Source organism: Lathamus discolor, chromosome 18, assembly GCF_037157495.1.
Source record: "Lathamus discolor isolate bLatDis1 chromosome 18, bLatDis1.hap1, whole genome shotgun sequence".
Taxonomy (NCBI): Eukaryota; Metazoa; Chordata; class Aves; order Psittaciformes; family Psittacidae; genus Lathamus; species Lathamus discolor.
The window spans coordinates 6307652-6331761 of NC_088901.1; the positions used below are offsets into that span (position 1 = coordinate 6307652).

Genomic DNA, 24110 nt, shown 5'->3' on the forward strand with positions numbered 1-24110 from the left:
CCCAAAGCTGCAGGCACAGGGTCCCCATCCTGCTCTGAGGGGCTGGAGCCGAGCCCCCCTTTCACCTACCCCTGCACAAACCACTCAAACCTAGGTCCAGTTTTCCAGTTTTTTTTTTTAATCCAAAAAAATAGGCAAACACATCTTCCTTCCGTCCTCCCCCCTCCCCCACCTATGGTGTGTTCCTTAATAGTTCCAGGCAAGCAGCTCCCCTCCTTCAGCCTTCCCAAACCTCTTTCCCCTCTTCCCACCACGGCAGAACCCAAAGGGACCCCAGCCACGGGGCAAAATCCACCTAAAGCAGAGGGAAAACCCCATTATTCCAGCCCTGTGCTGGTTCTAATCCTGCACAGGGATTCTAGGAAGGAAAAGAAAGGAAAAAGCCCAAATGAAACCCACCCAACAAGTAGCGACAAGCACGGAGCAGCCCCAGCACACAGTGCAAATGGGAGCTGTCCCGATCCGGAGCCTAGCGTTCCCGGGATAGCGACAGCACAACATGCTTTGTACATCCCATAATGTCCCTATGGCACAGAGCAGCGAAGAGAAAAGGGGAATTGGAGGGGTTTAAGCTTGAGTTGATCGACTGAGCCTTGATACAAAAGGCTGAAGGGATGGTAGTGAGTGGCACCGAGGGAAAGGGATAAGGGGAAAAGTGCTGTGGGATTGGGATCCATGGAGCCAGACAGAAGGTCCTGGGGCTTTGCAGCTGGGAAATGTGGACAAGGATCATGGACTAATGATGGGAAAGAGCAAACAAATCCAAACCAATGGAGCTATAAACCCAACCTGTGTGGAGGGGAGGGTGAGGACAGTGACACCAAAGCCACTGCCACCCCCCCAGAGCACGGATAATAACATTAATAATAATATAATAATAATAATAACAACAATAAAAAAATCCCAGTTGAGGTGAGAGTGATGAGTCCAAGAGAATCCCCTTCCCGGGGGGAAAACTCCAAATGAGGTACCTGGTCCACCCCAAAGCTGTGTCCCCTTCCACAGTCACACCAAGGCTTGGTGACCCTCCGGGCCCAGTGTCCAGTTCCTCCCGGCTGGGCTGGTGAGCAGGGATCCAGTCTCTCCAGGACCCTGCAAACAGGGGGTGTTGTTCAGTGCTCCACAGAGCCAGGTCTCCTGTGTTCCTCCAGCTTTTTGTGTGTTTAACCCCCCCCAAATTAGAGCTATCTCTATTCTATACAGGACAATGAAACAGCCATGGAAACAAATGGGGTGGCTGGAAAAGATGCTTCACCAAAAAAAGCTTCAAATGAAACCAAATTCCCCAACTCTTTCCCCAAACTGAAGCTTGTTTTTCCCCACTTTTAGTCCTCCAAGACCACAATCTCCACGTTATGGACCTGGTGCTGATGCTCCTCCCCATCTCCCACCACTTTCTCCTCAGTCCTCAGCTCCGTCTCCAGGATCACCGCTTTCCCCTCTGCCTCCTCCGCATCAGCTTCAGGATCAGGTGCCGGGTCAATCTCTATGATGGTCTGCCCATCATCCGAGGTACCCTCCACGGCTTGGATGGTGGAGGTGAGCCCGGACTCCATGGCCACCAGCTCCACGGGGTTGACCACAGTGGCCACGTTGGCCAGGGCCCCGCTGTCCTGCATGGCCGCCGAGCTGAGCAGTGCCAGGCTGGAGGACGGGTGGAGGGTGACGGTGTCGGAGGAGCTGGTCTTGGAGGAGGACACCACAGTGGCATAGCGGAAGAGCTGGGAGCCGGAAGGCAAGGTGTGAACAGTCACCGGGCTGGAGCCTTGGCTGATGGTGGCCACCGGGATGTTCCCGACAGAGAACTGCTGTCCGACGGGAGCGATGGCGATGGGCGAGATGACGGTGAACTGAGGCTGCTGGATAGGGGTGGAAGGGCTGAGGACAGTGGCGGAGGCCGGGCGCTGCAAGCGGGGTCTCTTGGGGGGCTTGGGAGCGCTGACGGGCATCAGCACCACGTTCTGGATGGTTTGGGACTTCGCCTTCTGGTCCTTGGCCAGTTTCTTCTGCTCTTCCAGCTGCCGCTCCAGGTCTGCAGAGAGAACACAACCAAGCATCACACCCCATGTTTGTGACCAGAGGGCTCCTACTCATCTCAATGCTTCACTCAAATCAAACTGCACTGAAGGAAAAGGTGAGCAGATTCTCCTGAGCTGCTTTTGCAGCTGATAGGGAACAAAAAGTCATAGAATCATAGAATAGTTTGGGTTGGAAAGGACCTTAAGATCATCCAGTTCCAACCCTCCTGCCACGGGCAGGGACACCTCACACTAAACCAGGTCAACCAAGGCTCTGTCCAACCTGGCCTTGAACACTGCCAGGGATGGAGCACTCACAACTTCCTTGGCCAACCCATTCCACTGCCTCACCACCCCCACAGTAAAGAACTTCTTCCTTGTATCTAACCCGAACTTCCCCTGTTAGAGTTTGAACCCACAATGCCCTGTGCCGGTTGTCTCCTCCTCCTGGGTATTTCTGCTCCGCCAAGCTAGAACCATCTACAAGGGAGAGTGGGTAGGAAGCAGCAGGAACTGCTTCCCAAGCTTGGCTGGATGCCCTTCCCAGGATCCAGGCACTGGGGACAAGGAACAGGACTGTGTGCATCAGAAACCATCTCCCTCAACCCCTGTGTGAACACGGGGAGTCGGGAGCAACCCGGTCATCTCAGTTATCCAGGGCAGTAGGGGACTGGGACATCCCAGATAAGAACAGGTCCTACAGGACACGGTGAGCAGCTCTGGGGAATCCAGGTCAGGTCATTAGCTTCAGCTCAGGGGAAGCTGTGCAGGGCACACGATAGCTCCAGGCCAAGGTGAGCAGGCCCCTCAGCACCCAGAGCAGCTCAGAGCTTCAGCACCCATTGCCTGATGCTGGTGGGATCTGACTGGCGCTCTCAGCGCCCTGCCTGGCACCACAGACTTTGGGCTGTCAAATCCCCCAAGCAACTGCTCACTGTGAGGTACGGGAGAGGGGAAATTCCACTCGAGCCCTAGGATGGAAAGGGATCAGGATGGGTTTGTTGCAGGGCAGCATGTGTTGAAAAGAACCCAACTATGGTTCATTTGGAGGTTATATGGAAGGAAATCAGCTCCCCAGAGCAGCAGCAGGGGGAGAAGCCTTTCCCAGGCACTGACTGTACCTGCCAGAGTGTAAAGAAACTGCTCCTCTCCTTGCTCTGTCTGGTTTTTCCTGTTGTCCAGAACCTTTTTGACCGTGTCCATCAGGCCAAACGTGTGGGCAACGTTGTTCAGGACTGCAGCATCTGCCAGGGAAATGCATGGGATGAGTGTTGAGTCCCACAAGAAATGCTTGCATCGCACCAAGACCCTGCTGCTGCTTCACATACAACTCTCTCTGCTCTTCCACAAGAGCTGAGCGGCAAAGGCAGACCCAGCTCCCTCATCCCCCTGACATCCCAGGCCTCAATAACCCCATTCCCATGTTAAAGACCCAGAGATGTGTCACTCAAGCAGCTCAAAACTGCTGCAAATGAAAGCACCAGTTGCAATCCCAGAGATACACGAGCTCTCCACCTCCAAACCATCCCCCCATGCACTGACAGCGGCACTGACACACCAGCTTCACTGAGAGCTCTGTGGACTTTCTATTCGAATGCACTGACTTCAATCACTCCCAGCTCCAAAAAGCTCCCCCAACACAAAGATGTGCCAGCCCAAAGCTAACTTAGGAAGGACATAAAATAACCCTGCCTAAAATGAAGGTTGGGGCTTTGTGGACGTTCTCCCAGCAAGAGGCGCCCAAAGCCTGAGCTCATAGGGGTTGAACGGGATTAGGGAACTGAGCTAAGTTCAAAATAACCCTAAAAAGAGGAGTTATTTTTAACCCAGATCACTAACTTCCTCTGGTTCAGCCCCAAAACCAGGTTCTCTTGACACAAGTGAGGGGGCAGGACCTGTTGCAGCCTGCACTGAGAAGTGCACAGAGAAGTGTTGGGACAACTCTGGTGCAAGGGATGGACCCCTCTCACTCCATCTTATGCCTGCAGCTGCCCTTTAAAGCATCCTTCCCCAGGGCAGAGGCAGAGGCTGTAGCTCACCACCTACCTGTCATCTGGAAAGGAGACTGACCCAGCCTCTGCTGGACGCCCCTTAGGACTTCTTCTATCTCCTTCTGGATGTTGCACACAACCTCTTCCATCAGCCCCACATCAGCTATTCCTTTCCAGAACATCAGCGTGTCCTCTGGCACAAGGAGAGGAGGGAAAAAGAAGTCAAACATGAACAAGCACTTGGTGGTTTCCCCCACTTAAACCATTCAGGCAAGAGTAAGTTTGCAAGACAAGCTCTAATTTGGGCATTGGGGTGGATATGTCTTGCCAACCCCCCTCCAGAATGAGGCCCAGCCTGCCTGCAGCAGTGAGGAGATCCAGTTGGGAAACACTGGGACAAGCCAAGGAGTTGGGAGACAGCTCAGGCATTGCCTCAACTCTCCTTATTGTCAAGATTTCAGCTTCTTCCAGGCCAGAAGAGGGGAAGGAAACAGCCGAGAAGCAGCCTGAGCTCACCCGAGATCTCGTCCGTGTCCTTTTTCATGCCTTCCTCAGTGGCCATGGTGACAGCAGCCGTCAGAGCTGAGTTCCACTCGATGCCCTCCTCCATGCTCTCCTCTGACAGCGCGATCTGGGTGATGCTCCCTGCCAGAGAGGAGGTATCAGCTCCATCTGCAGCCCCTGCGGGGCCAGCCCTGGGCCCTGCTTTATTGTCTACCCCCCTCAGCCCCTCAGATGACAGGGTCAGGGGCTGAGATCCTTTATAGAAGGGAAACAGAGCTGACTCTATCCTGTTTCTAGGTCAAATCTGGGACTAAGTCAATGTGCAGCACTTTAGCATTTCACCATGGTGCTTTCCAAGAGGCTCTCCTCAGCCTATGGATGACTTTGTCATCTCACTCACCCAGGGCCTTACAGAGCTGTACCTTGCCCAGCTGAATGATGTGGTACAGTCGGGAGTAGTTCTTCCCCCTTAACCTTAGCAAAGAGATCACTTTCTGCTCAGAAGCACAGGATTCACTGGGAATTTGCAGTTGGAATCATAGAATCCTGGACTGGTTTGTGTTGGAAGAGACCTTAAAGCTCATCCACTTCCAACCCCCTGCCACAGGCAGGGACACCTTCCACTAGAGCAGCTTGCTCCAAGCCCCTGTGTACAACCTGGCCTTGAGCACTGCCAGGGATGGTGGGAATGGTGGGGGGGTTGACCCTGATTTGATGAGTCTAGAGAGGAAGAAGAGTGCCAGGGACACTGCCATGGCACTGACTGGTCTCCTACCATCAGCTGATGTAGGGGTCTGCACCACGCTCTGCTGCCCCGGCACTGGTGCTCTGGCACTGCTGATGAGGAGATCGAACTTGGTGCTTCTGCAAGTGTTGGTGCACACTTTGTCGTGCTGGTAGAAGTCAATTTGCCCCGAGTCCATCATCTTCCTGTGCAGGGAGGGGGGAAGAGAACTAAGCTCAGCTCAAATCTCAGACTAAAGGGAGTATTCCACGTAGGAATGCTACAGAGGCCATAAGAAGGATGGAGAATGGGAGACTCTCTGCACACAAAGTAGTGCAGGGCTTTCAAATGGCAAATACAAGCCACCCGCAGCTTCACAGACAGGGTTCCAGCCCTGTTTCACCCCTCACAGGTCCCCCAGGTAAGGGTGCTTCTGTGGCAGGGGGCAGGGGGAGGAATGGTGGCCTTGAACCACAGATCAAGGCTCTCTGCAGGCTCCAGCCGGGTAATGTGAGGCTCCAGGAGAGCTCCTGATGCAGACAAGTGCTGCTCAGGACCCGCAGCGATGGAAGTGGAGCTGGACACAGTGCTCAGCGAATTAAATACCTCAGCATGATGCCTCCGAGGCGGATGGCTCTCTTCCAGTCCTTCAGGGTGGACTTCCCAGCCAGGTGGACAAAGTGCTTTGGGCTGATCAGTTGGTCATTGAACTGCCAAGGAGACAAGCAAAGAGGGTAACATCACTTTGGAAGTGTGGAATGGAGCACCCAGCACAGCCAGCCACAAGCCACCTAACCCCCAACTTCCACCCAGGAAGAGGAGCTGCTTCTCACATCCCTCCCAGCTCCCACCCCCTTGCCACTGCAATGCTTCTAACTCCAGATTGGATCTGGAACCATTGGCACTGGAACCACACAGCTCTATCTCAGAACAGCCCTGAAGGCTTTCCTAGGAAGCATGAACCAAATCATCTCCTTCTGGGAATATGGACACTGGAGATCACTAAGGGACACTCCTGTTCCATCAAACAGCCCAGCAACATCTGCCTGGCACAGGCATTCCCTCGGCTGTCCTGTCCTGCTCCAGGAACTAAGAGACCTCCTGTTGAGCCTCAGCAGCTCCCACTGGAGATTCAGCCTTGGCTGTTCTACCAGCACTCAGAACCCCGCACGCTGCAAAGCCACTCAGTTCCAAGGCAGGGCTCATAAGGAAGTCCTTCAGAGCTCAAGCCTCCAGAGCTTGAGAGCAGCAAAGGAACCCACTGCAAAGCTCCCTCACCTTCACACACTTGACATTAATCCCTGGGCAGACAAACTTCTTCCAGAGCAGGATGGCTTTGCTCTCCCCACACGTGATGGGGTAGGCGATCTCAATCTCCTCGTTCGCCTCGATGCTGCTGGGGTCTAAGGGAGGAGGAAGGGGGGAAAATGAAAGCATCCACCCAAGAGGATCCAGTCCCATGAGGTGAGAGCTGAAAGCTCACAGGGTGCACTCAGGGAACCAAAAGAAGGGCAGATCCCTGGACAGGATCAGTCCTCTCTTGGTCTTCTCCAATCACTAACAGCAACTGGCATGTGTTTTTTCGTCTAGCACCACTCCAAAGTAAGCTCATCTATCAGGACAAGGGGAGATGTGTCAGGGAGAACAGTCCTTGTGGAAACAAAATGGTTTCAAATGGGAAGCTCAGACTTCTCTGGTCTCTCTTTAGTGGCAGGAACAGCTATTTCCTGCTAATACATTCTCGTCACACGCTGAAAGACTCACACCCCACACAGAAGAGTAGTCAAGATCTAGTGACAGCACCTAATACCAGGAGCCTTTTCCCACTCACTCCCCAGGATAGCAGGGAGCACTTGGAGCCAGCGAGCTCGGCTCTTCCAAACATCCAACCCCAAGTGCTAGGCTGTTCCTTCAGCACAGAGCCAGCAAGCAGAGGGTGATGCTGCCTTCAGCACAGTCACAACCACCATCCTCCTCACCAGCATTCCTGCCTGCCAGCAGCCAGAGTGAAATCTCGGCTCCCCTGGACCCCCTGGGAGCCCTTACCATTCATTGCAGGAGAGCCAGGAGCTCACTTCCAGGACTTTGAGACCATGCAGTAACAGCAGACTCTTATTCCAGGCTATGCCCAGACCCTGCACCCACATCCATGCCTGGGAAACAGCATCTGCAGGGGCAGAGCCAGAAGGAAGCCCGACGAACTGGAGCCACCAGCCCTGCAGAGGAGGGGATTCTGCCCATGCCAAGCAGGAACTCACCGATCCCTTCTTCTAGCTTGTGGATGGTGTGGGTTTCGACAGCCACCACGGCAGCGCTGGCCTCGGAGCTCTCCTGGTAAATCCTGTTGGGAAAGCAGGGATCCAGGAACAAACGATGGATTCAGCTTCACAGCACAGGGCTACACATTCCCACCATTTCTTCCTTGCCTGTGCTCCAGGGAGGTGGATTCTGTTTGATCCACTTCCACAATGAGAATCCCAAGGCCTGGGACAGGCAGAGGCATTCCTAGCCCTGGTATCCCACCCTCCCCACTGCGAGTGTCATGAAGCAGCTCTGCAGTGGTGCTTCCTGGTGCCTCCTCCTTCCATTCTGGACATGGGCAGGAGGAAGCAGAGCAGAATGTCCAGGATTTCCCCTCCCAGCCCTGTGTGACACTGCAGCACCGGTGGTCATGCAGGGAAGAGTCGCTGCCATGCCTACATGTGGCTATTATCCAACTGGAGCACCAAACGTAGATCACGACTGTTATGAGCCTGGTGGCAGCTGCTTCCCTGCAGCAGCAGCAGCCCAGCTACCCCCGAATTCCCTCCAACATCCCAGTTCTGTTGTATTTGAGAGGATTATCGTTGGGAATGCTGCCATGGATGCATATATGGGTCTGGATATACATCCAGCAGCTGCAGTGTGGCAAAACCCCATCCTGGGCTGGAAAGGGAAGAGGGAGAGCAGGAGGATGCGTGGCCAGGGCAGCACCACCAGCACCTCTCCGCTTCCTTGCTTGCACAAGTGCTTCCACATTATCCCCACAGGACAACTGCAGTGCTCAGAGGCCCCATGGCAGCAACACACACCAAAGCCCTTGGGGTCTTTCTCCCTGCACCAAACCAACACAGACTTGGAAACCGCAGCACCGGTGGCTCCCCCCAGCACAGACTTCCACTGGGATCCCCCTGATCCCACCCCGTACCTCCCAGAAGAGCCGACTCACCCTTGCTGCACTGGCTGGAGCTGCAGGATCACCTGGGTTTTGGTATCCTCCGGGTTCTCCCCTTCGTTGCCGTCACTTGGTACAACCACCACATCACCCACAGGGACGCTCACTTCGGCATTCGCCATCTCTCACATGAAGGCTGCGGTGCTGCAAAGGGGGGCAGAGCAGAGGCTGTGTGTGTGTGGGGAGAGGGATATGGTCCATGAATCCATGGAGAGCACCGGGCATTGCAGATCCAGCACTTGGTGTGCTGGGATTCCTCCTCCCCATCACCATGGGGATGTCCAACAGAAAGAGGCAGAGCCCCTATCCCCATCCCACCCGCACAGTGGGGCTGGAGAGAGCACCACATGCTTCCCAAGGTGGGATCCAACCGCTCAGGGGATGCTCCGATCCCTCACTGCCCCACAGGGGAGCCGCTATTGCCTTGGATCCAACCGCCCTTGAGATGCTCCGATCCCTCACTCCTGGGATCAGCCCAGGGCAGATGCTCTGCCCCCAGAGTGGAACCCTTGGATCCAACCATCCTTGGGATGCTCCAATCCCTCACTACCGGGATCAGCCCAGTGCTGATGCTCTGCCTCCAAGGTGGGATCCTTGGATCCAGCCGCCCTTGGGATGCTGCGATCCCTCACTGCCCCACAGGGGAGCCGCTATTGCCTTGGATCCAGCCGCCCTTGGGATGCTCCGATCCCTCGCTACCGGGACCAGCCCGGAGCTGCCGCTCTGCCCCCACAGCGGACCCGCTATTCCCGGTGGGATCCGCGCTCACCGGGGCTGATCTCGGCTCTGGACCCCTCCCCCATAGCGCTCGGTGCCTCACTTGGTGCCACCCGCGCCTCAGCACAACCGGTACCGGGCCCTCCCCCCCGGTACCACACTTCCTTCCCCCTCCCCTCCCCACACCGGGGTCCGTTCCCCACCCCCCCCCGGGCGGCGCGCGGCGGGGCGGGGCGGGGCCGCCCGGGGGGGAGGGGGCGTGGCCTCCCCGTCACCCCCCCCACCCCCCCCTCACCCCCCCGCACGGCGGCGGCGGCGGCACGTACAGCGGCGCGCGCTGGGGCGCCCCCTCCCCTCCCTCCCCCCGTCCCTCCCTCCCTCCCCGCTCCGCCCCGCCGCCGCTTGACCCCTCCCGGCTCCCGTAGCGCGGCGGCCCCCTTACCGTCACCGAGCGGCCGCGTCCGGGGGGGGGGAGAGGAGGAGGGAAGCGGGCCCGGCAGCAGCGCGCATGCGCAGGAGCCGCCGCGGCCTCAGCCGCCAGCACTTCCGGCCGCCGCCTGCCGTAAAGTGGGGGGGAAGGCGCCGCACTGCCCTCTAATGGCGGACGGCGGGACCGCACCCGGGACACGAATGAGGGCCGCAGAGAGGGGGGAGGGGTCGGGTCAACAGAGCAGCGCACGCAGGTACCGGGCACTCATCGCACCCCCGCCGGTGTTACCGGGACCCCCGGCGGAGCGCCCGCCGTGAGGCAGTTGATTGAGAGAGCGGCGGACGAATGGCGTGGCGGGGCAGGGCGGTGGTAGCCAATGGGAGAGGCAGGGCCTGGCAGCGGCAACCAATGGGAGCAGCGGGGCGGGGCTCCGGGATCCCGGTGGCGGCGGAGCGGGAGGAGGAGGATGGCGCTGGCCATGGCGCTGCTCCGCCGCTGCCTCCTGCTCGGGCCGCTGGGGCTGCGCACGGCCGGCGGGCAGCACGGTGAGTCCCGCCCCCAGCGGCTCCCCTTCACCCGCAGGAATGGGCAGGGTCGGGACCGGGATGGGTGCGCGATGGGCTCCCCTGTACCGAGCCCACACCGGGACCCCGCGGTCCGCCCTCCCCGGTACCGATACGGGACGGGCTTCTCACTGCGACCGCACCGGCTTCGGACCACACCAGGACGGGGTCCCCACCGTCCACCTCCTCCGGTCCCGGACGGGACGAGCTCCCCGCTCCATCACTCCCTGACACCCGGTGCCGCGGTTCCTGCCCCGGTCCTCCTGTCCCACCGTGATCCCGGGGGTCCCGGCGTTGGCTCCATACACCCTGGAGGAGCGGGATCCCAGAGGCTGGGCTCTCCCGGGTTACAGGGGAGAGGCGGACAGCGGGCTCCGTCCCGGGGATGCTCGCACCGGGAATGCTCCGGAGGGCCACTCAAACCAAGGGATTTCCTCATCCCCAAACCTTATCCCGAAAACACGTCCCCGACTCATCCGGAACCGGGCGAAACCGAGGGGAAACCGAAGCACGGGGCAGGAGCCCGCTGTGTCCCGTACGTGTGTTACGGGAGCGGGTTCCCAGTGCATCCCAACGGCGGTGGTGGACAAGGGGGGAGCTCTCCCGGGGGCTGGAGCGTGCTTCCCGGAGCATCGCCCTGTTGTGTCTTTCCTGCATCCTGTGGGAAGACAAACAAATCCCTGGCAAGGGCTGATCCCAGCCCCTGCGCGCCCTCGTCCCGCGGGTTAAAGCCGCTTATCCCTTTCTTTTTGGCAGTTGGTTTTATCTTGGCGGGGTGGGGGGATGTTCCTGTGGCTTTTGTCATTCCCAGCCCCTTGGTAACATCTTTGGAGCCAAATTCCCGGGTGCGCTCGCAGCTCCCTGCTTATTTCTGCCATTCCCGCCTGGCATGTGCCAGCCATGCACGGGCTGCTTTCCTGTCCTGGCATGGGTCCCCACCAGCACAGGGGCTGCAGCCGGGGTTGGGGGGTCCATCCAAGACCCCAGCTCGAGTGCACAGACCAAGCTGTCCTGCCCAGAGCGGGTTTTCCATGCGGATCCCAATGGATCTGACATTCCTTGCTGGAAACTGCCCCAAAATACCCCCAGTTCCTTGTCTTCTCCCATCTGGGAGCTGCTGTCCCGGCCACCCTGGGGTCCCCCCATGCTATTGCTCCTCCCCCCCTCAAATCCGATCCATCCCACCTCTGCCCCGCTGGGGGTGGGAATTTCACCTCATCCCACACCCCTGTGCAGGGCTTGTCCACAGGATAACCCGCCCCGGCTGGCCCTTCCCGCACGGGCTCTGTGGAGGCGCTGGCACCGGCCACCTCCGGCCCCCCCTTTTTGTTATCCCTGCGGGATTTTCCCCGGCTTTGTCCCGTCTCCGGGCGACGGCAACGGGAGCCAAGGCAGGGGCAAAGCCCTTTTCTTGCTGGGATGCTGCTGCTTGGCAGGAGCAGCGGCTCTTTGGCGATTGTGGGATGAACCCCACATCTCCCAGCCTTGCTTCCCCTCTTCCCGCATCCCAGTCCTGCCCGGAAATCCCAGTTCCGGGCACTTTGAACTCAACTTCCCAGGATATTCCATGTCTGGGGGTGGTGATCCTGGAGAAAAGCCCCTTTTGTGGTGGATGTCTGGGGAGGAGGCGATGGGGATGCAGCTGCCCAAGGTCATCCTCAAGGATAAGGCTGGAGCCGGGGGTTCCTAGGGGCTGCTCCATGGGGGGGGGGGGGGGGGGGGGGCGTGTTTCCTCTCTATCCCACAATCGCAGCCTGGTTTGGGGTGAAGGGACCTTAAAGCTCATCCAGTTCCAATGGGCAGGGACCCCTTCCACTGGAGCAGCTTGCTCCAAGCCCCTGTGTCCAACCTGGCCTTGAGCACTGCCAGGGATGGGGCAGCCACAGCTTCTCCATTCAACCCATTCCAGTGTCTCAGCACTTTCCCAGGGAGGAATTCCTCCCTAAGATCCCATCTCAGTCTCCCCTCGGGCAGGTTAAAGCCATTCCGCTTGTCCTGCCCCTTGTAGTATCCCCCAAATCGGGGTCCTCCTGGCCTGGGGGATGCAGAGGAGCTGGGTCTGCACCGCGTGGCTTCGGGGGGAAACTGAGGCAGCGTCACCCGTGGATCCCTGTCAAACAAGAGATGCTTTGGATGAGGAAGGGGGTGCAGGTGCCCATGAGGGTGATTCCAAGAGGGAAACTGAGGCAGGGAGCCCCGCTCACCCCTTCCTTGGTCTCTCCATAGGAGATGGCTGTGGCCACACGCTGCTGACCCCCCAGAGTGGCACCCTCAGCTCCAGGAACTACCCGGGCACGTACCCCAACCACACAACGTGCCGCTGGCGGCTCCGGAGCCCCCCCGGCACCTTCCTCCTTCTCACCTTTGGGGATGTGGACCTGGAGCCTTCGGAGCGCTGCACCAGCAGCTCCCTGCTGCTCACTGACCCCCAGGCCGGTATCTCCTATGGTAAGGGGGGAACTGAGGGGGGTGAGGGGGGGTTTCACTTGTTAGCAAAGTGCTGGATAGGGATAACAGCAGGAAAATCCGGCTTTTCATCTGCTTTCATCATGGGGAAGGGGGGGATCTATGGAAGGGGGTATCCAAGAAGGGGGATACCCAAGGAAGGGGCTGTTGCCAAGCTGGGGTTGAGGGGGGGGGCACCCAACTGGGACCAGATGCAGGCACCAATTAATCCATTCCATCTGCCCAGTCACTGCTCAAGCAAATGCTTCCCAGAGGGATTTAATGGTCCGGGAGGGATTTGTGTCACTGATGGGGTTGAGGAGCAGCCCTGAGGCTTGGTGAGGGGCAGGGGATGTGATGGGGAAATGCTGTTGCATCCCTGCAGTGTCCCATGTCCCCTGGGCTCAATATGAGCCAAGCAGGGTGAGGGTGTGGGTCTGGGTGGGGAAACTGAGGCGCAGCACCATGTCCATGGGGACACAGGGACACAGCTCCTTGTCCCCAGGGCAGCGATGGGTTTGGGTGCCCCAAGCCCCCTGTAATGGACATGATGCAGAGCAGAGACACCCCCTGGGTGGGGGGTGATGGCAGTGCAGAGATTGGGGCCTGCCGGGAGCAGAGATGTCCCTAAGGAACCGGCTAAGCCGAAGTTTAATCAGGGAGATGGAGGCTGCAAATTAATGTGGATTCAATGGGAGGAGGATTTAGGAGGCAGCTTTGGTGGCACCTGTGAAAAGGAAGGTGGGGACACAGCTGGAGCTCCGCGATCTGAGACCCCAGTCCTCTGCCTGTCCCCAGGGCCCTACTGCAGGAACGCTGCCCCGGCCACCCCGCTTCTGGTGACCAACTCCAGTACTGTGACCGTCCTGTTCAACAGCACCAGCCACCGCTCGGGACGGGGCCTCCTCCTGTCCTATGCCACAACGCAGCACCCAGGTAGGGGGGAGCGTCCCCCAGGGACACCCCCTGGGTGTGGGGGTCTCATCACCTTATCCCTTGGCTGGGGACACAACATGGGAGATGGGGGGGGCGGTGCTGATGGCTGCAGGGACCCTCCCCACCCCTCCAGCCATGGAGCAGGGTTCGGTGGGAAGCAGATGAGGCGCTGGCAGGGGGGCCCCTCACCCTGGGCTGTCCCTGCCTTGCAGACCTGGTCTCCTGCCTGGTTCGGGGCACCCACTACACCCAGGAGCACATCAGGTGAGTGGCAGGAAGTGCTTTGCTGGTCTCCATCAGCTCCGGTTTCATCCCCATCCACTCTCATGGGGCTCTTGGTGTGCAGCTGGAGGACGGGTGAGCAGAGAGGATTGGGATGGGGGTGAGCCCTGTCCCCCCCCATCCCCATGTGTTTCAGTGTGTACTGCCCCGCCGGCTGCAAGGACATCGATGGGGACATCTGGGGCAACCCCAGCCAGGGCTACCGGGACGTAAGTGCAGAGCCATGGGGGTGCTGCTGGTCACTGGGGCTGTGTTCAGCCATGGGGTGCCCCACAGGCTGCCGGTCTCACCCCCTTGCTCCCCGGTGCAGACATCGGTGTTGTGCAAGGCGGCCGTGCACGCCGGGGTGATCGCGGACGAGCAGGGCGGGCAGGTCACGCTGGCACGGGAGAAGGGCATCACGCTCTATGAGTCGGCCTTTGCCAATGGGCTCCACTCCAAAAGGTGAGGGATGGGGTGCGGGGCCCTCCCACTGTGCCCCCCACACCATTGCACAGGCCCCCTCCCGGGTTTGCTCACAGGGATCCTCCTCCCCACAGGGGATCCCTCTCCGAGAAGCGGCTCCTGTTCCATAAAGGTATTTGCCACATTTCCCTTCAAATGGAGCCATGGTTTTGGCACCCAGCCCCGGTGCCAGCCCTGCTCCCACCCTGCCCTGTCCCATTGCCAGCCTGTGCTGATGTGCTGGAGGTGGCTGCCTTCAACGCCTCGTCCTGGTGGCACGAGGTGGATGCGCTAGGCCAGGACCGAGCCTGGGGGGCCCAGCGGGCAGCGCTCAGCACCACCGGGCACTCCTGGGCAGCAGAACCCGGCTCTGATGCTGCTTGGCTGGAGCTGGACCTGGGCACCCGCAGGAACATCACTGGTGAGTGCTGGGGACACAACTGTGCGAACGGGGGTGTCCCTGTCCCCCCCCACATCCGCAGCCGGCTCTGTTCATGTTCTGCTCCTGCATCTGGTGCCAGCAAACGCCTTTTGTTCGGCCGGAGCCGGCCCGAAGCGGGGGCTTTGTGCCTGGAAAATGGGGCCATTGTCCCAGCCGGAGGCTGGAGGAGGCAGGAATGTGGCGCTGGCAGCCGGGGCCGGAGGTTATCGGCTGCTGGGGACAGCACTTGGATGCCTCCCAAGGCTGGAAGGTCCCCCTGCTCCTCATCCCCTCCCAGCAGGGATGTGGGTATGCCAGAGATGGGGGTGATTCCAGCTGGGAAAGCTCTGCCCCATGCAATGGGGCACATTGGGACAGCCCCCCGAGCCCTTGACAGCGGGACCTCCCTCAGGCATCATAACCAAGGGCTCCTCGGAGCAGCACGACTACTATGTGAAGTCCTACCGCGTGTCCTCCAGCCGCGATGGGAAGAACTGGAGACCCTATAGGGGCATCAATGGGCAGGAGGACAAGGTGGGCATAGGATGGGGGGGGACACTAAGAGGGTGCAGCCCCCCTGCCTATGGACATGTGGGCACCTCCTCACCCTCTCTGGCAGGTGTTTGAAGGCAACACCGACAGCCATGGGGAGGTCTCCAACGCCTTCATTCCCCCCATCGTTGGGCGCTACGTCCGTGTCACACCCCAGAGCTGGCACCAGCGCGTGGCCATGAAGGTGGCCCTGTTGGGATGTCAGTCGGCGCGGGGCCGAGCTCCCCGGCCCTATGGTGAGCCCCTCGGGGGGGTGACCCCATCCCACATGTCCCCCTGGCACCTCCACTGTGCCCGATGGAGGTCCCTGCTCTGCCCCACAGCACCCGGTGTCCCCAGGGAGATCCCTGTCCCCACCAGCCACGCGCCCATCCCTGGTGTCGCCCTGGACCCAGAGAAGGCAGGTGGGTGCCATGGGGTTGTGGTGTTGTCTTGTGGGGCTGCGAGAACACATTGATTGCCCTTCTCTGGTGGCTCTGCATGGGTGTCTGGCACCCACGGGTGCAGAGGGGTGGGACGGGGCACCCAGGGGCTGATGCTGCCCGTCCTCCCCAGGCTCCACGCTGCTGCTGCTGCTGCTCATTGGCGGCTTTGTGCTGCTCTGCTCCAGCCTCCTGGTGCTGGCTTTCCTGTGCCGCAGGAAGAGGTGGGTCCCATCCTGACCCCCAAAACACAGCAGCAAGCTGGGTACCGAGGGGGGCGGTGCTGGGGCCCCCTCACCCCCATCTTGCTCTCCCCCTTGGCAGAAAACCAGCGGCGGAGCTGAGCTGTGGGATCATGAAAGGTAAAGAAGTGTCCCCAACCCCTCCGTGGGGCCAGGGGTCCTGCTGCGTGTGACAACAGGGGGGTTTGCTCTCTGCTCAGGGCACCCCAAGCTGGATCCAAGCCCGGTGTGCTCCCTGCAGACCCTGCCGCCCCCCGGCTCCACGCTGGCCTCCTTCCCCACAGCACCTGCGCCAGGGGACCTGATGTCACCAGGTAATGGGGACATCAGGGTGTGAAGGGGGGCTGTGTCACCCCTACTGCACCCTGGGGTGCCCATTGCCCCCTAGGACTGCTTTGATGTGCCCACCTCCACTGGGGGGGGGGGGGTGTTCTGCCCTCAGTGGGGTTTGGCATGGGTCACACCAGTTTCTCCCAACCCTTGAGGGGGGGGCAGATGTGCAGGTTTGTTCCACCCACCACACATCTGGAACAGCAGCACAATGACCCCTCTGCTGCGCTGTGGGGAGACCCCCCTGCAGCCCTGATCCAGCTCTGCGGCAGCAGCACAAGAGGGGCATGGAGGTGCTGGAGTGAGTGCAGAAGAGACCATGGGGATGCTGCGAGGGCTGGAGCAGCTCTGCTCTGGAGCCAGGCTGAGAGAGCTGGGCTGGGGCAGCCTGGAGAAGAGAAGGCTCCTGAAGGGGAGACCTGAGAGCAGCTCCAGTGCCTAAAGGGGCTGCAGGGAACCTGGAGAGGGGCTTGGGACAAGGGCCTGTAGGGACAGGCCAAGGGGAATGGCTTGAACCTGCCCGAGGGGAGACTGAGATGGGCTCTTAGGCAAAAGAGGGTGCTGGGACACTGAAATGGGTTGAATGGAGAAACTGTGGCTGCCCCATCCCTGGCAGTGCTCAAGGCCAGGTTGGACACAGGGGCTTGGAGCAAGCTGCTCCAGTGGAAGGGGTCCCTGCCCATTGGAACTGGATGAGCTTTAAGCTCCCTTCCAGAATGAACAAGTCCATGGCTCTGTGACCCCTCCAGTGCTGTGGGGCCGGTCCCGTGCTCAGAGCCCGGCTCCCCCATTGCAGACTACGCAGAGCCAGACCTGGTGCAGCTGAGCCCCGGCAGCCAGCCCGCTCCCTCCACCTTCAAGCCGCCCCTGGATGAAGGCTACGCCCTGCCGCTGGTCCTGAGCCACTACGACACCCCGGGGGGGCACCACGAGTACGCCGAGCCGCTGCCGCCCGAGCCCGAGTACGCCACCCCCTTCACCGAGCCCGGCGCTGCGGGGGTCCCCCGCTACCACACCCCAGCCCCTCGGCCGGCCGCGCTGCCGCGGGGAGCACCCGGTGGGGCGGCGTGGGGTGAGAGCCCCGGGCCGGAGGCGGCGCTGTCGCACGTGTACCACGAAGCCTTGTGAGGGCGGCTCCGAACAACGCCCGCGGTCAAGCACCCGAGCTGTGTCTGCGCCCGGAGCGCGGCCGCCGGTGCCGCTGCCAGCACGCGCAGGCTCCTGGTGCCACCGGTACCGGGGACCGGGGGCGGCGCCGCCCCTACGCGGAGAGCCCCTCCCACCGGCGCCACCGCACTCAGCGCTGCGGCCCCCCCGCTGCCGGTACCCCCGGACCCGCACCCCGGGGTCCGCATTAACCCCCCCGTCTCTGCCGTTGACTTCTCCGGGGCGCCGGAACGGGCGGTTACCGGCGGCCCCCACCGCAAAAATTGTGCTCCCGAAATCTCTTGATGTCGATTCCGCGGGGGCGGCCGCGGGGCCCCCCCGTGCCACGCACGGCAGAAGCCCTTTTTACCGCGCCGCTGCCCGCCGCCGGCGGGGGAAAGCGCTGCACTGCCGCCGAGCTCACGGCGAGGAAATCCCCCTGGGGACAGCCCAGCTCCCCGCCCCCACCCGCTCCCCTCTTTCCCCCCGCGTTTCCTGCGGCTTTTGCGTTTTTACTGTTTTTTTCCCCCACCAAAACCGCTGTTTTTCGCCCTTCATTTGCTATATGCAAATCCCGCGGTGCATGTTGGGACACCTCCTCGCTGAGCCGGGGAGGCAAGGACCGCTCTGTGGCGGGTGCGGCGCTGTTTTCTGATTGGCTGCGTCCTAGAGCGCTTCCGGTCTCCCCGGAAGGGTTCGGGGTGCGCGGCGGAGCGAGCCGAGGGTCGGTCCGGCCGCGGGGCTATGGGGAGGTAGGGGCCGTGGGGCGGAGCGGGGCCGGGCTATGGGGCAGGACAGCCGGTGCGGGGCTATGGGGCGGAGCGGGGCTATGGGGCGGTGCGGGGCTATGGAGCGGGACAGCCGGTGCGGGGCTATGGGGCGGTGTGGGGCTGGAGCGGTGCGGGGCTATGGGGCGGTGCGGGGCTATGGGGCGGTGCGGGGCTATGGAGCGGGACAGCCGGTGCGGGGCTATGGGGCGAAGCGGGGCTATGGAGCGGGACAGCCGGTGCGGGGCTATGGGGCGAAGCGGGGCTATGGAGCGGGACAGGCGGTGCGGGGCTGTGGGGCGGTGCGGGGCTGTGGGGCGGGGGAGCTCCGCGTTCTTCGCACCGGCTCTTACAGCCTCACATCCACGGGGAGCTCGGGGCCGGGCCCCGGTGCGGCCGGTGCCCGTGTGCCGGTCGGTGGTTGTGGGGGTTGGCACCAGTGAGCGCGACTCGGCCGTGATACCGGTTACCGGTGACCTTGGCTCTGCCTCCGGCTCCCCGGTGGCCGGCGGGAGGCTCGGTCCGGTCCTGTCACGGGGGGTGAGCTCCGGATGCCGAGTGTCGGTGCTGCGAGGCAGGGGGGACTCATCCAGCCCTTTGTAAACCCCCTTGGAGCTGCTGGAAACCCTCGTGTCTTCATAGGAGCAAGTGCTGGGGCTTGGCTTGGCTCTGCCATAGAGGTGAACGGGAGCTGTAGGACCTCAGTGAGCTACAGCAGGAGGCTGAGAGTGCTGAGTGCAGGCACCAGCCCCATCCCTGCTCCTGCTCCGCTGCATTGCATTGACACAAGAATTACGTTGGGGCGGGTTTCTCCTCCTGCTTTAGGGTCCTTGGAGATGCGTCTGCTTGGGATCAGGTCCTGTCCTGTTATAGATAAACCCTCTGGTGCTGTCAGCGTGTGTTCTCTTGCCTGTATCCTCTCTGAATGGGTGTTCCTGTAGGAATGAGGGTTGTGTGGAAGAGGAGGCAAGAACAGGGTGAAGGCTTTGGGCAGTGGCCTTTCCATTTGCTGGCCCCACAGCGGTTGCTGATGTAGACGCAGACGGAAGGAAAGCCCGGCGTTGCCACGTGGGATTCGGCCTGGGAAGCTGCGCATCCCCCTTGTTTCATCTTTGGGGATCTTCACAACCTGCGGGGGGGGATAAAAGGAAAGCAACAATTTCACGCTCACAGAGTGCTTCCTGGCTGAGGATTTCCCCCCTGTGTGGTGGGCGAGGGTTCCTGCTTTGTGGATTTGTGGCGTGATCAGCCTGACCCAAAGCCAAACCTCCCCTGAGCTCATTCCTGAGCTTATGCTGAGCTCCTCGTCCTGAAACACCAGCCGAGGGGGTTCAGGTGTGAGAATCCTGCTTTCCCCATGTTAATTCAGCTAAAATTGAGGTAGAAACTCAGCTGCAGAGCGTGTCTTGGGCATAAATCCTGCTCCAAGGGCTCCGTGTCCGTCTGTGCGTGAGTGTGCCTTGGAATGAAGCTTCCAAGTCCTCCTGCCTGGTCTCTGCCTTGGGTTTTGGTGCGAGTTAATCCAGACTAACAGAGCTTGTCCTGACAATGGGAGCATCCCTGGGGCACGGGTACCGGATGCTCTCTTCATCCTTGACTTTTCCAACCCGAGCTGATGAAGCGATTTTAGGAGGGCTCAAAGTGTTGATGGGGCCAGAAGTGAGACCTCCACACTGCAGCAGGCACCCAGGGGAGCTTGAGCCCTGTCTTAGGCCCATGGAGCATGGAGATGGAGGCTCCAATGCTGTCCCTGCCGTTCCTCCATTGCTGCCTTTGGTTCTGTCTTCTTTGTGTGGTCTCTCCCTCAAAGCTCCTTGTGGTCCAGGGGGTATTTGTGCTCCCTGGAAGTGCTCAAGACACAGGGGCTTGGAGCAAGCTGCTCCAGTGGAAGGGGTCCCTGCCCGTGGCAGGGCTTGGAGCTGGAGGAGCTTTGAGGTCCCTTCCAACCCAACCCATTCCATGATGCTGTGGAATGAAGCAGGGTGCTGAGCAGAGGGTGTGGGTGGCCACGTGTGGGATTCAGTGTGAGAAACGTGCTTCTCATCCTAAACCATTGCATTGGACCAGGGGAGGTTTCTCTTCTTCTCAGTGTTGCTTCTCCCTTCCTGCTTTGTCCACAGAGATCCAATCTCCTGCAGACCTCCAGGTCCTGCCAGGACACTTGTTAGTCCAGACAAAGACGTGATGGCCCCGTTCACCCCCTTCTCTCTCTGCTGACCATGCCCTTCCTTTCCTTTCCCAGCTGACCGGTTTGCGTGCCCACCATCCCAAGAAGCAGCAGGGCCGAGAGAAACCGCATGACCTAAAAGCTAAAGCCCAGCAGATTATGAACCAGTTTGGTCCCTCAACCTTGATCAACCTCTCCAGCTTCTCTTCCATCAAACCAGAACCAGCCAGCACCCCCCCTCAGAGCTCCATGGCCAACAGCACTGCCGTGGCAAAGATGCCTGGAACACCCAGCGGGGGAGGCCGCCTCAGCCCTGAGAGCAACCAGGTGACTGCATTCCTGACTGCAGGACAACAGGGAGCAGCCCCCAGTGCCTAAAGGGGCCTCTGCCTTATAGGGTGGCATCGGTGCTGACCTGTGTGTGTGCTCGATGGGGAGTCCCTGATGTGTGTCGGTGCTGCTGCCCATCAGGCCCAGGATGTGCCCTCCCTGGGGATTGTGCTCATCCCTTTACACAAACAGGGTGTGATGGCGCCAGGAAGGGCAGGAATTCCCTACATGTGTCTTGGTTCAGCTGACAGATCCATGGGGATAACTTGCATCCAGATCCTGTAAACCCCAGTTTCCTGCTGATGCTCAGCAGCAGCAGGATTTCTCCTCCCTGCCCTGTTGGGGCTGCTCCCTTCTGCCCCTGAGTGACCCCACACTCATAGATCCCTCTGTTTCCCATTGAAGCACTAAAGCTGATAAGAGCCAGAGCCATGGAAACACTTCCCTTATGCCCTGGGCACAGATTTAGTCACTGATAGGTGCTTGCCCTTGCTGTCTGCCTCTCAAGGCTTCCAGTTCTGCCTTTGTCCCCTCTTGCTTCAGCACTGTAGCACCGGTTGAGTGCAGAAGACTTATTTCTCCTGGCCTGCTGCATCCTTTTTTCGGAGCAGCTGCTGGTGCTTGAAAATGGCTCTTTAACACCTCCTAGTTCTTATCTCTGCCATTCCTGAACTGATCCTTGTGTGACTTGGGCCTGGGAGGCAGCTGGGGAGGAGGCTTTGGCTGAAGCAGGGCAGTAAATGCCTCCTCTTCTCCCACACTCTCAGGTTTTAACCAAGAAGAAGTTGCAGGACCTGGTGCGTGAGGTGGATCCCAATGAGCAGCTGGATGAGGATGTGGAGGAAGTAGGTACCGACCTGTGCCAGGGGCTGCAGGAAGAGCAGATCCAGTGCTTTGTGCAGAGCAGGGAGGGTTGGTTCCTTGGACACTTGCGTGTTCTCACGTTCGCTGCAGCCTGCAACCATCCACTGGCATTGCAGTGCCAAGAAGGGGTTTCTAACAGGAATTCCAGCAAACCCCTTTGAAATGGGAACTTCTGAGGGCTCATTTTCATACTCGGTGCACAACTTCAGCTGCTCAGCACTGAGAAAACCGGTTCTTGTCCTTGTCCTGCCCCAGATGCTGCTGCAGATCGCTGATGACTTCATTGAGAGCGTGGTGACAGCGGCCTGTCAGCTCGCACGGCACCGCAAGTCCAACACTCTGGAAGTGAAGGATGTCCAGCTGCATCTTGGTGAGTGAGTGGGGGTTTGATTGCAGAGAATCACAGACTGCTTTGTGTTGGAAGGGACCTTAAAGCTCATCCAGAGCCCCGGGCAGGGACCCCTTCCACTGGAGCAGCTTGCTCCAAGCCCCTGTGTCCAACCTGGCCTTGAGCACTGCCAGGGATGGGGCAGCCACAGCTTCTCTGGGCACCCTGTGCCAGCGCCTCAGCACCTTCACAGGGAAGAGCTTCTGCCTAAGAGCTCATCTCAATCTCCCCTCGGGCAGGTTCAAGCCATTCCCCTTGGCCTGTCCCTACAGGCCCTTGTCCCAAGCCCCTCTCCAGGTTCCCTGCAGCCCCTTTAGGCACTGGAGCTGCTCTCAGGTCTCCCCTTCAGGAGCCTTCTCTTCTCCAGGCTGCCCCAGCCCAGCTCTCTCAGCCTGGCTCCAGAGCAGAGCTGCTCCAGCCCTCGCAGCATCCCCATGGCCTCCTCTGGGCTCGCTCCAACAGCTCCACATCCCTCTCATGCTGGGGCTCCCTTTCCTCGCTGGTGTGTGGATCCCCAGCACGTCTCCAGCACTGCTGTGCTGTCAGGGGGGTAGCAATGATGAGGCTGCTCTTGCAGTCGGGGCAGAGCTGAGCTGTGCTGTCTCTTCTAGAGCGCCAGTGGAACATGTGGATCCCAGGCTTTGGTTCTGAAGAGATCAGGCCCTACAAGAAAGCCTGCACTACAGAAGCTCACAAACAGGTGAGGAGCCCATGGCACACGTGTGACATGGGGAGGGATGGTACTGGACTCATAGCACAAGGCGAATTTGTAGCCTCTTCCACCTGCTTTGAACTTGAAATCACTTGGTTTTGCTCTCAGTGCATTGGCTTCTAAGTGCATGGTCAGAGCTGGGGAAGGAGCTGGATGATTCCCATAGAATCACAGCATCGCAGAGTGGTGTGGGTGGAAGGGACCATAAAGCTCATCCAGTGATGATGTCTAGTGAACACCTTCCACTGGAGCAGCTTGCTCCAAGCCCCTGTATCCAACCTGGCCTTGAACACTGCCAGGGATGGAGCATTCAACCCATCCCAGTGTCCCACCCCCTTCACAGGGAAGAATTCCTTCCTAAGGTCCCATCTCCATCTCCCCTCTGGCACATTTAAGACATTCCCCTTGTCTTGTCTCGACATCCCATGTCCAAAGCCCCTCTCCAGGTTTCCTACAGGCAATTTTGCACCTCCCCTCCTGAGGTTCTGGCAGGGGCAGGAGCCCCCGAGCTGGGCTCTGATCCCTGCACTCCACATCCCTCTGTTTCCCATGCTGAGGAGCACAGACACTGCCTTTGCCTCTGGCTCCCACTTGGGACCCCATTAAGATTCCAGCAGACCTGCCAGACCTGTGTGGAGCGAGTCGGGCAGCGCCTGTCCCCAGGGAACCCCAGACACCCCCATTCCAGGCCGCTCTGCAGGAACCTGCTCCCAGGCACTCGCCTTCCCAAGGGATTTCTCTTCCTTTCTTGCAGAGAATGGCGCTGATCCGCAAAACCACCAAGAAATAACCCAGGGCTGAGCCGGGAGGGAGGAGCCGCGTGCGCGTGTCTGGGATCTGCCTTCGCCGGAGCCCCCCCAGCACCACGCAGGGGTCGGGGGTTTCATGCTCGACACAGAAGCATCGATTTCCCCTTCGTGGTGCAGCAATACCTGGAGTTCCCAAGGAGGTTCCAGCCCCTTCCTCCCGCCGTGGGTCTCGGAAACAAAGACTCTTTGTGACTTGAACGTGGGTTTCTCCTCTGTGATTATCCAGGGGACAGAGCGTTTGAGCGTGTGTGGGACAGTATTAGAAGCATCTGTAGAGGTTTTCGTGCCCTTCCTCCTGCCCCGGTACTTTGTAATGTAAGTGTTTCTATAAGGACTTGCCTTTGTTTTACAGGAATAAAGAAGTTATTAATCTACAGCCTGGTGCTCTGCTGGGGTGTGCAGAGAGCTCCATCACCGGGGTTTGGCTCTGGTGCAAGATCCCTTTTGGTGTTGTTGGCGAGAAGGGAAGGGGTTTGGGCTGGTCTCTGCTGTGTGGACAGAGCGGGGCAGGCGCCATCGCCTCCTGCCTGCAGCCCAGAGTGTTTGGATCATGGGATGTGGTGCCTGAGGACGAGCAGTGGAGCCGGGGTCCCAGCGTGGGGTGTGCAGGAGGGGCTGCTGGACATGGATGGCCCTCTGGGCACGGGGCATTGGGCAGGAAGAGGGGTTCAGATGAGCCCTTGGCCGTGGTG

The 24110-nt window shown here is 59.9% G+C and overlaps 3 protein-coding genes and 1 non-coding gene across 11 annotated transcripts; 2 read left to right on the plus strand and 2 right to left on the minus strand.

The window, feature by feature from the left end:
* Positions 1-95: 95 nt before the first annotated feature.
* GMEB1 (glucocorticoid modulatory element binding protein 1) lies at positions 96-10696 on the minus strand. Of its 5 annotated transcripts, none has more exons than XM_065697993.1 (11): positions 9611-10696; positions 8446-8595; positions 7496-7578; positions 6516-6640; positions 5844-5947; positions 5289-5443; positions 4526-4654; positions 4065-4202; positions 3140-3262; positions 1362-2032; positions 96-1092 (listed from the first exon to the last, which is right to left on the minus strand). In XM_065697993.1, the coding sequence occupies exons 2-11, from the start codon at positions 8571-8573 to the stop codon at positions 1006-1008; spliced, it is 1743 nt and encodes a 580-aa protein (XP_065554065.1). In that variant the 5' UTR covers positions 8574-8595; positions 9611-10696; the 3' UTR covers positions 96-1005. The 5 variants fall into 5 exon arrangements, with proteins under 5 accessions (XP_065554065.1, XP_065554066.1, XP_065554064.1 ...); XM_065697994.1 differs by lacking the exon at positions 9611-10696 and adding an exon at positions 9221-9305; XM_065697992.1 differs by lacking the exon at positions 9611-10696 and having other exon boundaries at positions 8446-9304.
* LOC136023499 (discoidin, CUB and LCCL domain-containing protein 1-like) lies at positions 9869-17395 on the plus strand. The gene is made up of 15 exons (XM_065697991.1): positions 9869-10143; positions 12388-12609; positions 13405-13542; positions 13755-13806; positions 13961-14033; positions 14135-14268; positions 14364-14401; positions 14495-14689; positions 15102-15223; positions 15309-15477; positions 15565-15645; positions 15797-15887; positions 15988-16025; positions 16106-16219; positions 17032-17395. The coding sequence occupies exons 1-15, from the start codon at positions 9975-9977 to the stop codon at positions 17361-17363; spliced, it is 1968 nt and encodes a 655-aa protein (XP_065554063.1). The 5' UTR covers positions 9869-9974; the 3' UTR covers positions 17364-17395.
* On the plus strand, positions 17116-23794 carry TAF12 (TATA-box binding protein associated factor 12). Of its 4 annotated transcripts, none has more exons than XM_065698000.1 (6): positions 17116-17197; positions 20391-20642; positions 21413-21490; positions 21765-21879; positions 22509-22597; positions 23364-23794. In XM_065698000.1, exons 2-6 carry the CDS (start codon positions 20475-20477, stop codon positions 23397-23399), a joined length of 486 nt encoding a protein of 161 aa, XP_065554072.1. In that variant the 5' UTR covers positions 17116-17197; positions 20391-20474; the 3' UTR covers positions 23400-23794. The 4 variants fall into 4 exon arrangements, with proteins under 4 accessions (XP_065554072.1, XP_065554069.1, XP_065554070.1 ...); XM_065697997.1 differs by lacking the exon at positions 17116-17197 and adding an exon at positions 17387-18133; XM_065697998.1 differs by lacking the exon at positions 17116-17197 and adding an exon at positions 18060-18105.
* On the minus strand, positions 17621-17749 carry LOC136023521 (U11 spliceosomal RNA). Its single transcript, XR_010616623.1, has one exon. It is a non-coding gene; the product is annotated as a U11 spliceosomal RNA (small nuclear RNA).
* Positions 23795-24110: the final 316 nt, after the last annotated feature.